At 46.4% G+C, this 17,871-nt stretch overlaps 1 protein-coding gene across 2 annotated transcripts in view; it reads left to right on the forward strand.

Moving 5' to 3' along the window:
* Window positions 1-17,871, forward strand: part of LOC137382803 (RNA-binding protein Musashi homolog 1-like) — a 169,339-nt gene that overhangs the window by 123,402 nt on the left and 28,066 nt on the right. For both annotated transcript variants that reach the window (XM_068055231.1, XM_068055232.1), the window contains one exon: window positions 16,785-16,867. In XM_068055231.1, the coding sequence (XP_067911332.1) occupies window positions 16,785-16,867 (83 nt within the window). The remainder of the gene's footprint in view (window positions 1-16,784; window positions 16,868-17,871) is intronic.

Genomic DNA, 17,871 nt, shown 5'->3' on the forward strand with positions numbered 1-17,871 from the left:
CCCAGTTGAGGCTGAACCAGTGTTTTATAAAGGTTCATCATAACTTCCTTGCTTTTGTACTTTATACCTCTATTTATCAAGTCCAGGATCCTGTATGCCTTATTAACCACTTTCTTAACCTTCCCTGCCACCTTCAATGATTTGTGCTCATATATCCCCAGGTCCCTCTGCTCTTGCATCTCCTTTAGAATTGTATCCTTTATTTTGTATTGTGTCTCCTCATTCTTCCTACCAAAATAAATCACTTCACACTTCTCTGTGTTAAGTTTCATTTGCCACATGCGTATTCCACCAGCCTGTCTATGTCCTCTTGAAATCTATCACTATCCTCCTTCCATTCACAATACTTTCAAATTTTGTGTCATCTGCAAATTTTGAAATTGTGCCCTGCGCATCCAAGACTGGGTCATTAATATAGATGAAGAAAAGCATTGGTGCTCCAACTGACCCCTGAGGAACCCCACTGTTTACCTTCCTCCAGTCTGAAAAACAACCATTCATCACTACTCTTTCCTGTCACTCAGCCAACTTTGTATAATATCATCAGTTGCTCTATATTGAGGTGCCTGTTCCACTTTGAGCTCTGAAAACTTGAGCTGCTGATTTCAACCTCTCAGAACCCACAGCTCCTATGGAATGCACGTGACCTTTACCCTGTTTTATTTTAATTCACTGCAAATACGAAGCTTCTGCACATGAAATGTGGTTTCTGCCCACCTTTAATTATCGGAATAGTCAGTTATGATTTCACGGGTACTGGCAGTCCTTGGGTACCTGGCCCATGCATGAACCGAGATGGTGAGTGTCGGTGGTCTATTTAACCATGGGGTGCGGCATCACTGCTGATCACATCATACCTGGAGTGTGCATGTGTGTGGAATAAATGTATATAAAAATTCATTGCATGTAAACACATACATATAATAACAACTTGCATTTATATAGCGTCTTGAACATAATAAAACATCCCAAGGCACTTCATTGGGGAAAACACACACAATCATGTACACAAAACATGTAGGTACATGCACAAGCACACATGCAAACACACACACAGGCACACATTCCATCAAGGAGCATTGAATAATAATCAAGCATAATCCCTTGCTCCTTCCAACTCTTCCCGGGCCCATTAGGACTAGATCAACTAACTGAGCACAGCCAGGGTGAGAGTGGGTGGGGATCAAATCTGGTGCCTTCTGGCCTGTACAGCTCATTACATGGAATTGCATAGACTAGAAACAGACACAGAAACAGGCCATTCAGCCCAATGACTCAGTGCTGGTGTTTATCCCCCACAGGAGTTTTCTCCCATTCTATCTACCTCATCTCAACCTTTTAACATATCTTTCTGTTCCCGTTTCTTTCAGGTACTAATCGGGTTTCTTTTGAATGCATCTAAGTGATTTGCCTCAACCACTTCCTGTGGTAGTGAGTTTCACCTTCTAACCACTCCCAAGTAAAGAAATTTCTAATTTGTATTTGTGGCCCTACGTTTGGATTCTCCCACAAGTGGAAACATTCCACACTTGCCCTGTTCGAACCCATTCATAATTTTAAAGGCCTCCATTACATCACCTCTAGAACAATGAACAGTACAGCACAGGAACAGGCCATTCGGCCCTCCAAGCCTGCACCGATCTTGATGCCTGCCTAAACTAAAACCTTCTGCACTTCCGGGGACCGTATCCCTCTATTCCCTTCCTATTCATGTATTTGTCAAGATGTCTCTTAAACATCGCTATCGTACCTGCTTCCACCACCTCCCCCGGCAGCAAGTTCCAGGCACTCACCACCCTCTGTGTAAAGAACTTGCCTCGCACATCCCCTCTAAACATTGCCCCTCTCACCTTAAACCTATGTCCCCGAGTAACTGACTCTTCCACCCTGGGAAAAAGCTTCTGACTATCCACTCTGTCCATGCCACTCATAACTTTGTAAACCTCTATCATGTTGCCCCTCCGCCTCCGTCGTTCCAGTGAAAACAATCCAAGTTTATCCAACCTCTCCTGATAGCTAATGCCCTCCAGACCAGGCAACATCCTGGTAAACCTCTTCTGTACCCTCTCCAAAGCCTCCACGTCCTTCTGGTAGTGTGGCGACCTGAATTGCACGCAGTATTCTAAGTGTGGCCTAACTAAAGTTCTGTACAGCTGCAGCATGACTTGTCAATTTTTATACTCTATGCCCCGACCAATGAAGGCAAGCATGCCGTATGCCTTCTTGACTACCTTATCCACCTGCTTGCCACTTTCAGTGACCTGTGGACCTGTACGCCCAGATCTCTCTGCCTGTCAATACTCCTAAGGGTTCTACCATTTACTGTATACTTCCCACCTGCATTAGATCTTCCAAAATGCATTACCTCACATTTGTCCGGATTAAACTCCATCTGCCATTTCTCCACCCAAGTCTCCAACCGATCTATATCCTGCTGTATCCTCTGACAATCCTCATCATTATCCGCAACTCTACCAACCTTTGTGTCGTCAGCAAACTTACTAATCAGACCACCTACATTTTCCTCCAAATCATTTATATATACTACAAACAGCAAAGGTCCCAGCACTGATCCCTGCGGAACACTACTAGTCACATCCCTCCATTCAGAAAAGCACCCTTCCACTGCTACCCTCTGTCTTCTCTGACTGAGCCAATTCTGTATCCATCTTGCCAGCTCACCTCTGATCCCGTGTGACTTCACCTTTTGTACCATTCTGCCATGAGGGACCTTGCCAAAGGCTTTACTGAAGTCCATATAGATAACATCCACTGCCCTTCCTTCATCAATCATCTTTGTCACTTCCTCAAAATACTCAATCAAATTAGTGAGACACGACCTCCCCTTCACAAAACCATGCTGCCTCTCGCTAATAAGTCCATTTGTTTCCAAATGGGAGTAAATCCCGTCCCGAAGAATCCTCTCTAATAATTTCCCTACCACTGATGTAAGGCTCACCGGCCTATAATTTCCTGGATTATCCTTGCTACCCTTCTTAAACAAAGGAACAACATTGGCTATTCTCCAGTCCTCTGGGACCTCACCTGTAGCCAATGGGGATACAAAGATTTCTGTCAAGGCCCCAGCAATTTCTTCCCTTGCCTCCCTCAGTATTCTGGGGTAGATCCCATCAGGCCCTGGGGACTTATCTACCTTAATGCTTTGCAAGACACCCAACACTTCCTCCTTTTTGATAATGAGATGACTGAGATTATCTGCACTCCCTTCCCGAGGCTCATCATCCACCAAGTCCTTCTCTTTGGTGAATACTGATGCTAAGTCTTCTCTTTCCTAAAGGAAAAGGCCCAAACCCTGGTGCATATAACTGAGGCGTTTCAGGAGCTCAAACTAGGTGGCTGGAGGTCCACCTTCGGCTCATTTCTGCACTGGTTGCTGAACATGTAGTGGGAGAGTGATCTTTGATCAACCACTGGAAGTTTGATGGAGGATTGGTTGAAACCCCAGCTAAGTGTGTAAACAAGGCTTCTGTGGATCTTTTGCCACAGTTACTGGGGCCAATCAGGAGGACTTGCATTTCGACAACAGCTTTTATGACCGTGAGCACCCTGAAGCATTTTTAGCCAACTACTTTTGAGATGTAGTCAAGTTGTGAGGAGGGCAGAAAGGCCAGAATTTTACACCCCCACCCACCACCAAAGAGCGGGTTGTTGGTGGGGAGATGCGTAAAATGGACTGGGAGACTCGTGGGGGTGGGTGGGTGGTGGTGGTTGCGGGGGTACCCTTCCCGACCTGCCACCGCTGCCAATTTATGCAGGGTGGCGTTCAGAAATGGCCCACCTGCCCCAAGCCAAATAAGGCCCTTAAGTGGCTGTTAATTGGCCACTTAAGGGCCTCTGCCCATTACCACGGAGATTTTACAGACGGGTTGGCAGACGGGTGGCTGAAGCCTCAGAAAAGCCGCCTGATAAATCTGACGGCCTGGGGAGAAGCCCTTCTGATCGGGCACCCTGTGCCCGATGGAGGGTTGCCCCTGATGCTCCAACCGTTCCCAATGCCCAACACTCCTCTCGCGCCCCCCCCCCCCCCACTCCCCAACTGACCCACCTTGCCTTGCTGGGGCCCGACTGATCTCCCCTGGCGAGGCCCCAAAAACCTACCCGTTTTTGGGTGTTCCCTGAAATCGTCATTCTTCAGCTGGGTTGCAGTCCCAGCAGTGGCCACCGCTCCCAGTGGTACCGCTGTCCTGCTGATTGACCAGCAGCTCCATTAGGTGGAAGTCCAGCTTAAAATCAATTAAGGGCCAGGTGGAGGCGGAATCGCCACCTACTTTTCGGTCGGTGGATGGCTCCCCTCTGCCCATCATAAAGTTCCGGCCAAAGAGTCTGCAAAGGGATATAGATCGGTTAAGTGAGTGGGCAAAAATCTAGCGGAGATGGAGTATGTTGTGGGAAAATGTGAGGTTGTCCACTTTGGTGAGAAGAATAGAAAAGCAAAATATTATTTAAATGGAGAGAGACTACAGAATGCTGTGGCACAGAGGGATCTGGGTGTCCTCATAAATGAAACACAAAACGTTAGCGTTTAGATACAATGGGCGGCGCAGTGGTTAGCACCGCAGCCTTACAGCTCCAGCGACCAGAGTTCAGTTCTGGGTACTCTCTGTGTGGAGTTTGCAAGTTCTCCCTGTGACCTCGTGGGTTTCCGCCGGGTGCTCTGGTTTCCTCCCACAGCCAAAGACTTGAGGGTTGGTCGGTAAATTGGCCATTGAAAATTGCCCCTAGTGTAGGTAGGTGGTAGGAGAATGGTAGGGATGTGGTAGGGAATATGGGATTAATGTAGGATTAGTATAAAAATGGGTGGTTGTTGGTCGGCACAGACTCGGTGGGCCGAAGGGCCTGTTTCAGTGCTGTATCTCTAAATAATAAATAAATAAAAAGATACAGCAAATAATTAGGCATACTTCTGAATAAGGGGTCTCCCATTTAAGACAGAGATGAGGAGGAATTTCTTCTCTGAGGCTCGTGAATCTTTGGCATTTTCTTCCCCGGAGAGCTATGGAAGCTGAGTCATTGAATACATGAAGGCTGAGATAGACGGATGTTTGAACTATAGAGGGGTCAAGGATATGGGGAACAGGCAGAAAAGTGGAGTTGAGGCCAAGATCAGATCAGCCATGATATTGAAACACGGAGCAGTCTGCAGGGACTGTATGGTCTACTTCTGCTCCTCTTTCTTATGTTCTTATGTCACAAACATGGCAACTAATTTTATGCACGCCAAGTTCCCACGAACAGCAATGTGATAATGGCTGACAATGTTACTTAGTCATGTTAGTTGAAGCATACATGTTGGCCAGGAGACAGGGACTTAAAGGGATTTAAAGTATTTGGTAAGAGAAGCCAAAGTGACATGAGGAAAGACTTTTTCACACAGTGAGTAGTTAAGATCTGGAGTGCGCTGCCTGAGAGTGTGGTGGAGGCGGGTTCAACTGAAGCATTCAAAAGGGAATTAGACAGTTATATGAAAAGGAAGAATGTGCAGGGTTACGGGGAGAAGGCAGGGGAATGGAATGAGGGAATTGCTCTTTCAGAGAGCTGGAGTGGACACGATGGGCTGAATGGCCTCCTACACTAACGAGTCTGTGACTTCTGCCACCTGCTCCTCTTTGAATAGTGACAGGGGATCTCTTATGTCTACCTGAGAAGATTAACACTTCATCTGAAAGACGGTACCTCTGAAAGTGCAATAGTGAGAGAGTCTGAATTAAGTGCTTAAGTCTCTAGTGTGGAGCTAGAACCCACAGCCTTCAGAGTCGAGTGAAAGTGCTACCCACTGAGCCACAATCAACACCTATGAGTACATAAGTTAGGCTGGTGTCTAGTCAGTGTCTCTGATGTTTTGAAGCCAATGGAAATGTTCTGTTAAGAGGTTGCAAATGGCTGCCTGGCAGAACTGAATGTCATTTTTGAAAGGGAGCTGGGAACAACTGGATGGGACATGATGTCTGGGACTGAAAGGGAAAGAAAAAAATAGATTTCTAAACAGCTGGATGGATTACAGAGCCCAAACAAAGAGCAGATTGTCAGGGTGAAGGCGTTGTATTCTGTGAGCTGCCTGAGATAAAAGCCCCAACTAAATGTTGTCATGTGAGCCCCTAACCTGCTTGCTGATTGTTTTCAGTATTCAGCCCAGGTTTCAGCAGCCTTGATCCCAGTATTAATGTAATCCTTTGCTGCTACTGATACTCAATGAATCGAGTGTGCCTGTATTACAGCTCAGTGCTTCTGAGGTTCTGTGGGTTTGTTTGTATTTTGTAAACCTTAACCCAGCCTAGTCTCTCAGCACATCCCTGCCCTGGTTCATTCTCCTTTTTCCTTCCGTTCACTCTCTTTCACACAGGAACAGTCTCTGATTTTCTGGTTCACTAGTTTGTACTACCTCCTCTTTCCCCTCTCTTCCTGTCCCCCATCCTCATGTCCTCTGAATCTCCTATCCACACACTCTAGCCGCTTAATAGTATTTTAGGACATTTTCTGCTGACCTCAGGGCTGTTTGTGATGATGGTGTAATATTACTAAGGAACAAGCCAACTATAATGAGGGGCAGTCAATCAGATCAGAGATTCCACTGGACTGCCTGAAAAGGTTGACTGAATGGCAAGTCATGCAGGGAAAATGCCGTACAGATTGAGCGGGAGGGAGAGCGCCCTGTGCAGGTAGAGTGGGGGAGGGAGGGAGGGTGGGAGAGCACCCATGGAGAGGGAGCAGGGGGAGAGCGCTCCGTGGAGGGGGAGCAGGGGGAGAGCACCAGCAATGGTTGTGGGGGGGGGTAGCGCCCCCTGCAGGAGGAGCCGGTCATGGTGCTGTCTAACAATGCAGTGGGAGGGTAAGTATTGAGAGCGCACTGAGCATCCACTCTGGGTGTCTCCATTACTTCCCCTGACTGGTAATGGTCACTAGGCTCCTGAGAGATATTTATAACTAGCAATAGAGCAAATATAGAAAATGGGCGGCACATTGGCGCAGTGGTTAGCACCGCAGCCTCACAGCTCCAGCGACCCGGGTTCGATTCTGGGCACTGCCTGTGTGGAGCTTGCAAGTTCTCCCTGTGTCTGCGTGGGTTTTCTCCGGGTGCTCCGGTTTCCTCCCACAAGCCAAAAGACTTGCAGGTTGGTAGGTAAATTGGCCATTATAAATTGCCCCTAGTATAGGTAGGTGGTAGGGAAATATAGGGACAGGTGGGGATTTGGTAGGAATATGGGATTAGTGTAGGATTAGTATAAATGGGTGGTTGATGGTCGGCCCAGACTCGGTGGGCCGAAGGGCCTGTTTCGGTGCTGTATCTCTAAACTAAACTAAAACTAAATAGCATTGGCTGATGTCATTATATCCACAGCCCACTTCCCTGGTCCCACCTGGAGTCAGGGAGGGGGTCATGAGCACCCGTTTCCACCCCCCCCCCCTCCCCATTGCCCTACCTACACCCCATCTCTTTGAGATTGAGCAATTTTGTATATTGACATTTGGCCAAAACTGACTGCAAATAATTTACTCCCAACTTTTAAGTTGCTGATATGCTGTTGCTCCATATCCCCTGATACTCTTCCCTAACAAAACTTCTATCGGTTTCAGTCTTGAAAACTCCAATTGACTCTCAGCATCTGCAGCCTTTTGAAGGAGAGAGTTCCAGACTTCTCCCACCCTTTTTGTGAAAAAGTGCTTCTTGATTTCTTTTATAATTTTAAACACCTCTAATAGATCACTCATCATCTTTTAAACCTGAGCGAAAACAAGCCAAGTTTATTGGTTCATTCCAACTAAAAGCAACATCAACCAAATGTAAATTATAATCCTGCTCTCACCACCTCCAACACGAGTAACATCCTGTGGTGCCAGCTGCTTATGGAGGGCCTGCAGGGTGTTTGTCAGGAAACCTACAGTAACTAGGTCTGTATAAGTAGCCGCGGCTACAGGAGCAGAGCCTTGCTCTGGCTTGCCTAATTACAGAGTCAGGCAATCAGTTCTAAAAGCATAAACCTCCTTGCACTGCGGAGACTGATGAATTGCTTGTGACAGCCAGTGGCTCGAGAGTAAATCCGGGCAGGGTAAGCCCAGGCCAGACTCGCTGACACCAGCCCCTTTGTGCTGGGTCCAGGGAGTGGCTTACTCTACACAGAGAACAACTCGGCTCCCTGTGGCTTGGGGATTCTTCTCTTTTTAAAAAAAAAATATGTCCGGTGTTCGCTTTAAAGTGGTAGCATTCCTTTTCGCGTAATCTAGTTTGGAAATTTGAACACGGTCCTGCCTCAGGTCTATCTCCACATGTGACCAGTGCCCAGGGGTCAAAGGGTGAGACGGGGGCAAGCGTTTTTTTGGGGGGGGGGGTAAAAGAAAAAGATTTTAATTACTTTCTTGCAAGACGCCTAATTAGGGTGAGAGGAGGCTGAAGTGGAGCAAAACGCTGGCATAGACCAGCTGGGCCGAATGGCCTGTTTCTGTGCTGTAAAATGGTTGTAACTCAATGTAACTTAACGGTATTAGAATATGATAACAAACACCAGTTGCTATGCAGTGTTGTAGACTGCTGGGTGGATGGTGGACAGTCAGTTCTGGAGATAGTGGAATTGGAAACAGAGATTTGCTGTGTGTTGAGTAGGAAGGGCCTCAGTTCCTCGGTGATGGCCTGATCACTGGGGAGGGGTGGCTGTGCTCTGATATTTAGTTTGAAGTTGGGAAGTCCTTATAGTTTGCATAGTGACAGTTTTGGGTAAGAGGAGACCTACAGTCTAGCCAGTCCTGTGTAATCCAATAGAAATTACTAGCTGGCCACTGGTGTGTCTGTGCAGACACAGTTTTAGTCACTTGCACTAATTTTAATAGAAAGCACCATGCACGCAATAAAGGTAAATGCTCTTTACATGTATAGTGTAAACAATGATCTAGAAACACTGTTTAGTCTGCCATTTTACCAACAAACTTGCACAAAGGTTAAGGTTCATGTGCATATACCATGCGAATAGGGATGGCAAGATCACCTGTCCCAAGACAGTGTCTGTCCGTTTTCTTAAATTTACTCTTTAAAAAAATTGCAACTAGCCACATCTGGATTCTCAGTTTGCCACATGTCTGCATTTGCCTCAGTACCCTTGAGCTAGAGGGCGGAGGGGAACCCCCGCCATGGATTCAGCTCCTGACTGCTATGCAGTTACATTCCCTGCTGGCAGATGCTTATGTGTGGATATTGATTGAGAATGGGCTCAGCTCCGAGATCCCCCAGTGTTCACTGACTAAGCTCACATAAGCAAAAGTCACTAAGCGAAGGTACTAAAGGGTGGCTGGTGCCCGCTAACCATGCTGGCCTGTTCAAGAGAGGAGGGGATATAGTGTTGGGGGGCTGGGGGGTGGGGGGGGTGGTTGGGTGAGACAGACAATGTATAGATCCACCATGAAATGCTCCTGACTTGGGGAATTTAGCATTTCAACCATCAGGATGCAGAAATGCACCAAAGTAACTCTGTACTCTATAATAGAGCACAAACTGGTTCCTTGCAGTACTTCAGTGAAACTCCTACCCATTCTGGCCTACAGGTGACTCCAGTCCACACAAAGTAGTTAACACATAAATACTCCCTGCAGTAGCCTAGCAACCACTGAATCTTTTGGGAGCAGCAATAAATGCCACCATGCCCTCATCCGCAGATGAAACTTTTTAAAACAGTAACCAGTTCTCACAGTAAAAGTGTATTTTTCCTTTTTTTAAAAATAAAAAGGCAAAAGTAACTTCTTAACAAAAAAATCACTGTGAATTGACCAGCTTGTGGGCACTTAGTGTTTGAAATCTGGCCCCCGTGACCCCTGACCTCCTCTAATGACCCAACCCTAGTCCCAGAACACACAGATTATAGCTCCATCCTGCATTGCCACATCTGTCGCTGTAATTTAGGAATGAGGCGTGCAGCCATGGCAACCTGACTGGAGCTGTCCGTCATTACAATATATTAACAGCAGGCAGGCAGACCAGGCTTCCTTGTCTTTGCACTTATCAGGTTAATATGGCAGGACATACACACACACATACCTACACACATATACTAACAAGCAGAAAGAGACCGACTCGGAGGAAGATGCAGCCGCACACACAGATTGCTAAAAGCAAAATATTTTCATGTAACAAAAAAAATGTTCTAGTTGTAAATTGCTTTCTAACTGAAAGAAAAACGCTACTGATGGAGCTTTGACAGAATGTTGGGCTCAAAAAAGTTCTCTCGGTAATCTCTCTCCCACTGGGTAAGAAAGTAAAAATAAACTTGTATTTAAACAGTGTCTTTCATATCCACGGGGTATCCTAAGTGTTTTACAGCCAATGGACTACTTTTGAAGTGTTGGTGTTGTGGAGCCTTTTCATGCAAAGCAAGGGCCCACAAACAGAAAATGAATAAATGACTAGTCCATCTGTTTCTGCCAGTATTGGAGGAGGGTGCAACGTTGAGCAGGTCACTGGGACAACTCCTTGCTCTATAACAGCTATCTGAACTAGATGATGTGGACAATTTGGTAATGGGACTTGAACCACAACCTTCTGACACAGCAGTGAGACTGCTACCAAATGGGCAAATCTTGGGGTGGGAATAAGTTTCACAGACCAGGAAGATCCCTGTTTTGATAACTGGTAAGTTAGATCAGCTCAGCAGGGCCAGTGATAGGGACCCCCACAATTGGCTGCAGTGCCAGTATGCCTGCTTTGCTGTCCACTGTTGATTCTCACTGTGGCTGAGGGCCAAGGTCCTGACTCTGATGCCTTCTCTTGGTGAATATGCTGCTGACACTCCCTGCCACGGCTCACATATTGTGAGTGGCCATTGGCAAAACATCAGAGGGCAAATTGGCACCTTTGGGACAAAATTGAAAGGAATAAAAGCCAAAGTCTTAGCTCAGTACTAATACTCCCCATCCCCCCTCTCCTCCCCCCCCCCCCCCTCCCCACCAACACCCCCTGTTCTCCCCTCCCCACTCTCCCGTTCTCCACTCCCCCCCCCCCCCCCCTTCCTTTTCCCTCCATGCCCTTTCACCCAATTTGTGTACCCTTTCCCGGTTTTTCCTCATTCCTATTGATATCCGTACACAAGCCCTGTTCCAGTGCCTGGCAGAGCTCGGTGTATGTTGTTTGGGATAAACTTTGGCCTGTTTGGGTGGTGCTTTCCGTTGACACATTCTCGGTTGTGTAGTGAGTACATTTAATACCAAAAAAAGATCGATGTGCCATTTTGTTTTGTCTGTGTGCGGTGCAGCAGGATGTGGGATGTGACTGAGCTGTGAGCTTATTGCTGCACCACACACTCTTCCAGGCCTGTACCGGCTGGCAAACTGTCAATGCAGGTAATCTGCATGAATTTGCTGCCTGCTGGAGTTCTTGCACTGATTATACAGGGCTCTGCTCTCAAGTTTTCCACCTCTTTTAATGATTTCTCGGCATAGAATTCTTTGTGAGTACTCCAAGTCCGTTATTTCCAAGTGTTCGAAGCTGCTTGTTCCCATTTCCACCAGCACCAGTTTGAGACATGACTTTTACAGTTTTCCCTCCTCCTGATCTGAAGCTGGTGGCAGTTTACAGGTGCGCCCCCTCTGGTACCTTGATCAAGTCCCCTTTCTTAGAATTGCCCAGTAGTAGGCCATTCGACCCATTGTGCCTCTGTCAGCTCTTTGAGAGCTGTCCAGTTAGTCCCAATTCCATATTGTTTCCCCATAGCCCCGCAAATATTCTCCCATTCAAGCATCCAACTCTCTTTTGAAAGTTATTATTGAATCTGCTTCCACCATCCTTTCAGGCAGTGAATTTCAGATCATAACATTCTGTTGCATAAAATACGTTCTCCTCATCGCACCCCCCCCCCCCCCCCCCCCCCCAAAAACCGGCCAATCCTGAGTCTTTTGCCAATTATCTTAAATTTTTCCCACATGAGTTTGTGTCCATAAGTAGTTTGATCCAATCCTCTGCTCATCTACTGTCTGCACACATGTACTTTCCAGGGTTGGGGGTGGAGGGAGTGGGTAGTGGGTGGTCCACTGGACACTTGGGACCCTGGCCAATTCCCCTTGTTCCACCCCACCCCTGCAGCTACTGGAAAGTACATGTGCGCTGAGACTTTGAATCCGGTTCTTTGTTCAAAATAACTGGAAACAATAAAGAGCTGTGTCAGTAAAAGTGACCATGAAACTGTCGGGTTGTCATTTCAACCCAACTGGTTGGTTGATGTCCTTTAGGGAAGGAAACCTGCATCCTCACCTGGTGTGGTCTGTATGTGGCTCTGGTCTCACACCAATGTGGTTGACCCGTAACTGCCCTCTGAAGTGGCATGACTGTATCTAAACCACTGGCAGTGGTTGAAGGCGGCCCACCCCCACATTCTCAGGGCAACAAAAGATGGGTCAGAAATTCTGGCCTTGCCAGTGACGCCCACGTCCCATGAATGAATGTATTTTAAAAAAAAAAATCTCCTGAGAACCAGAAGCAAAACATAAATAGTAAATGTGCCTAAAACAACAAAAGTGACCAGCCCAAGTGAATCTGGCAAATTTACATTAGTGTTTGCAGGCTGTGCCTCAGGAGTCGTTGCACAGCGTAACTGCTGATGGGAACCACTGACCTCAGTTCAGAGAGGGGCAGTTTTAGGATGGTTTAAAGGTTTTCAGTGAGGTTCCCGGTGGCTGGCTTTGGCACTTAGTGGATAATGAGATGTTAAACTGACCCATTTAAATGAACAATTATTGGATTAGTGTTGGCAGAGGTGAGAATTAGAGCCAGTAATCCACTGCTGACATGTGCAGTGAATGGATGGGCCAGCGGGCCAACAGACCAGCCACTTAAAGGAGCTGCACAGCACTATTACCATCACTAATACTGCCAGAGACTGTCCTGCAACATAAAGAAACACAGGAACACGTGTAGAATGTTCAGCCCTCAACCCTGTCCTGCCATTCTATTTTCTTGCCTTTGTTCCATTTCCCTTGATACTGTTATCCAATTAAGACAGTATCGATCTTAGTTTTCAAAGCCTTTTGGGGAGAGAGAATGTCATATTTTCAATACCCTGTATGAAGCTTCCTGACATCACCCCTGAATGAGCTAGCTCTAATTTTGAGATAATGCCCCCTTGTTCGAGACTGCCCCAGCAGAGGAAATAGTTTAAATAAAAGCAAAATACTGCGGATGCTGGAAATCTGAAATAAAAACAAGAAATGCTGTGGACATACTCAGCAGGTCTGGCAGCATCTGTGGAGAGAGAAGCAGAGTTAACGTTTCGGGTCAGTGACCCTTCTTCGGAATAGTTTCCTCAGTAAATACTCGATCAATAGATATGGGCACTGTAGCATAGTGGTCATGTTTCAATACTAGTAAACCAGAGGCCTGTGCTAATGATCCAGAGTCATGAGTTCAAATCATAGCAGTTGGAGAATTTAAATTCAGTTAATTAAATAAATGAGTAATGGTGATCACAAAACTACTGGATTGTTGGAAAATCCACCTGTTTCACTCACATCTTTCAAGGAAGGAAATCTGCTGTCCTTACTTGGTCTGGCCTATATGTGACTCCAGACCCACAGCAACATGGTTGACTCTTAACTTGCCTCTGAAATGACTGAGCAAGCCACGCAGTTGTACTAAACCACTGCAACAAAGGACTGTAGTGGTTTAAGAAGGTGGCTTGCCACCACCTTCTCAAGGGCAGTTCGGAATGGGCAATCAATGCTGGCCTTGCCAATGATGCCCACACCCTGTGAATGAATAAAAGTATCACTTTAAACACCTCAACTAGATCAATCTTCTAAACTCAAAGGAATACAAGCCTAGTCTATGCAACCTGTTCTCATAATTTAACTCTTTAGTCCCAGTATCATTCTGGTAAATCTGCACTGTACTCCCTCCAGGTCCAGTATAATCTCCCTGAGTTTCAGTGTCTAGAATTGAATGTTGAAATCCCATGTGCCAAAGGACAGCAAAAAATCCATAAGTTCTGTTTCACAATGACTGTGAACAGATCAGTTCTTGGTGGTTCAGTAGCTATAAGGAACCCGAAGTGTTTGTGCAAGAACATAGCTCCTGAGGCCACCAGCCACCATACCGTGTGGCTTCCAGAACCGCAGACACTACACTGTGTGACGGCACGCATTTGGTACAGAAAGGAAACCATGGGTAGAGCAATGTTGGTCATTGTTTAACATGAGGGGAATGGTTCGGACAATGGGGTCGAACCTGCAACACTTTGTATTATTGATGTGAACAGAGTTGTGGCTGAATTATTAATGGCAAAGATCGAGCAGGTGTGAGAGCAAGATTCCAGTTACATCTCAACAGCAGGCGCTATAGGCAGTGTCTGAACACTTCAACATTTTATACACAGCTTCCAAGAGGCACCCAGCCTTGCTGAAGGTGGGCATTCGAAACCTTTCATTATCCCGTGCAGGATATCTGGGGAATTCATCGCTGAGGCTTTGTGAGAGGCCAGGTTTTATGTCTGCCTGGACATGTGATAAGAGTTTGCTTGAGTTTGAGTGAGGTGTGTGAGTACCTGCCTTGCAGGGGCATGGAGGAGGGGTGGCTTAGTGGGGAGATGGTGATTGAGTGTTCCATCAATGGTGGTGTTCTTTTGAGTTTTTTGAGCCGCCGAGGCCTTTGGAAGCTGTATTGAATATAATAAATGACCTCGAAGTAATAGTGTTTTGTATCCAAGCACTTCAGCGGATCTTAGCTTCATCCCATCGTCCTCCCGTCCTGTCCTGACCGCCCTGACTTGATGGAATAGTTGGTTTCCTCTACGTTCATGTTGGGTTGCAGTTCCACACACAGTGATCTAACTCCAGTATGTTGAGCAAATGGCAGACCTTAGTCTGTGAGCCTAGAAAGTCGCTGTTGGCATGCTATTCAACTGTAGAGGCATCACAGTCGAGCTCAAACCTTTCCTCATCGGGTGCCTACAGACAAGTGGATTTCCAAAAGAGGCCATTAGATGGCGACCAAGCAGCAGGAATCCTGGCTGATTTTCTCCTTGGTAACTAGGTGGTAAATAGCAGTTTACAATTTTGTTACACATGACCCACAAGGAGAATGGTCCCCTGTTGTTTGGGCAGCTTGCGGGGGGTGGGGGTGTGGTGGTGGGGAATATTAGCCTTGCTCCCATACCTGGCCCGAGATCAAATAGGGAAAGTATTCTATTCTCCAACACTGATCCCTCACCTTCAGGACAAAAATCAAATCCTCCTCCCAAGAAACGTTTTGCATTTTCAGTAACATCAGCTGAGTTTTAGAGTGAGAGATGTTATTTTGTTGTCTGAAGGTGCTCTGATTTAAATTCCTGAAGTGAGGGCTTGGGGAACTGGGATCAGCCTGCACAGTCTCTCAGAGCCCCCTGCTGCACAGTCCAAGGTTTGCAGAATAACACAGACCTTCACACGGTTTATCTCCCACTGTTCCTGCAATGTGCGTCACACTCTCCCTCTCCTGTCCTAGTCAGGTATCAGTCATGCTGAGTTTCGAGGCTTAGTGCAGAGAACCAACTGCTGATCAGCTACAGGGGCCAGCTCTCCACAGCAACCCCACTAAAACTGGTGTCCAGAACACTGAGGCAATTTCACAGCCCCTGATTTGGCATATCTACGGAATGCAAATTAGTTCACCAAACAATTGGGTCTTTTATACCATTGTGGGGTTGGGGGGAGAGGTGCAGGCTACATCTCTCCTTGGCTGTGCTCTCATAATAACACACAAAATGTACAAGCACAAAAACATTTGTCCCATCTGGTTTATGCTCCTCACAAGCTCCCTCCACCACTTCATCTCACCTTATCAACATACCTTTCTATTTCTTTCTCCCCTGTGTGTTTATCAAGCTTCACCTTCAATGCATCTATGCCATTCACCTCAATCACTGCTTCTGGTAGCAAGTTCCAGATGCTAATCACTCTCTGGGTGAAGAAATGTGTCCTGAATTCCCCACTGGATTAATTAGTTACTATCTTCTATTCATGGCCCCAATTAAATTCTCTTCCTATCTTGGGGCCCTAAGGCCAGTTATAGCTCCAATGCTGCTGTAGGAACATAGAATAGGAGTAGGCCATTCAGCCGCTCCAGACTCTCTGCACTTCCAGTAAGATTATGGCTGATCTGTGTATTATCTCAATCTACCTGCCTTAATCCCTAGTCTTTATAACCCTTGTTTAACAAAAATCACCTCTCAGTCACAATTTTCAATTGACCAAGCTTCAACTGCATTTTGGGGAGGGAATTGTAAATTTTCACTAAACTTGGTGAAGAAGTGCTTCTCGACACCACTCTTGAATGGACTAGCTCTAATTTTAAGATGAAGATTTTAATTTTAAGACCCCTTGACCTGGTCTCCCCACCAGAGGAACTAGTTTCCTGTCAAACCCTTTAACCTTAAACACCTCAATTAGATCACCCCTTGCTGTCCTTTACTCAAGGGAATACAAGCCGAGTGCCTGCAGCTGAGTTCAGCTAACTCAGCAAATGTTGGAGTTCCAACCTGGCATCTTTCTGCTTCTGTAGCTCAGACTGAGCCCAAGTATCTAAAACAATCCTCAACAAGAGTCATCGTGTTTGTATGCATAATCACATGAGCAAGGCACCAGAGGGTGTGATGTGGAGAACTCGATGCCGTTTTAATTTTTGGTAAACTGTAATCTTCCAATTTCTGTTCCCTCTGGGAAATATTTTGAGGCAAAGTGTTTGACTCATGAAGCTGGCCAGCAGGTCACTAAGGAGAGGGTGCACTGTTTTTAAAGCCTCTATTTGTCTGACTCTGTTTCAGGGTTTGGGTTTGTGACATTTGAGAGTGAAGATATTGTGGAGAAGGTGTGCGAAATCCACTTCCATGAAATCAACAACAAAATGGTAAGTGAGGAACGGGTGTGTGTGTTTTGGGGTCACAAGCTTGGTGTGTTGCGATGTGGAGGAGGGGGTCACATGCTGTGATGTGACGTGCGGGAGGGGCCGTGGGTTGTGATGTGGGGGAGGGGCTGCCTGGCTTGTAATTACCTTTGTTGAATTGGTTCTGTGGCAAAACTAGAGCACATTTTTGAGATTATTATTTTTATTTTAAAGAATCTTTTCCTTAGATATTGCCAACCAACTTACTCAGTGCTTCCCATCCTTACTGCAACAAGTGGTTTTCTGAGCCTGAGCACCTGTTTGTTGTAGGAGACGATCTCCAGCCTCTCAGTCAGCTGCTGACATTCACTGTAGTGCAATTTACACCTTCAGTAAAATCGTAAAACACAAACTCTCTCTCTGGCCTTGCAAAAAAATGTTTTTTCACTCTATTTAAAAAGCCCAATAATTTCCTTTCCTCACCTGTCCTAATGTCTCCTCCTTTGGCTCAGTGCCAGTTTACGCTTGGTTACTCTCCTGGAGGGAACATGCTGCGAGAGATTAGGTTATTGTTGAAGTCTCTTGACTTGAGCATTAAATCAAGACTGGAGTTACCCTCCCTCTCCCCATACTGATACACCCCTTCTCCAGCGTGGTTTGCGAGATTGTGATCAGCTATGAGAAATCTGGCTAATGGTCGTCACGGTCCTAACCCAGGGGGGACTGAGTCCAGCTCTATTCCGCCCCCTTCCTCTACTGCCCACACGACTCAGATGTTGACCCGACACCAATAAACTGAACCTTCCTGCTCTGCATGGATCAGCACCATGCCAAAGCCTGCCATTAATAGGCCATTAATACCCGGGAAGCTCCAGTCAGTATTCCCATTTCTGATCCTCATTCCTGTCCTGTGGCCAGTGGTGTATCGCAGGGACTGGTGCTGGGACCCTTGCTGTTTGTAGTGTACATTAATGATTTAGATGTGAATCTAGGAGGTATGATCAGATGACACGAAAATTGGTGGTGTC

Source organism: Heterodontus francisci, chromosome 23, assembly GCF_036365525.1.
Source record: "Heterodontus francisci isolate sHetFra1 chromosome 23, sHetFra1.hap1, whole genome shotgun sequence".
NCBI lineage: Eukaryota > Metazoa > Chordata > Chondrichthyes > Heterodontiformes > Heterodontidae > Heterodontus > Heterodontus francisci.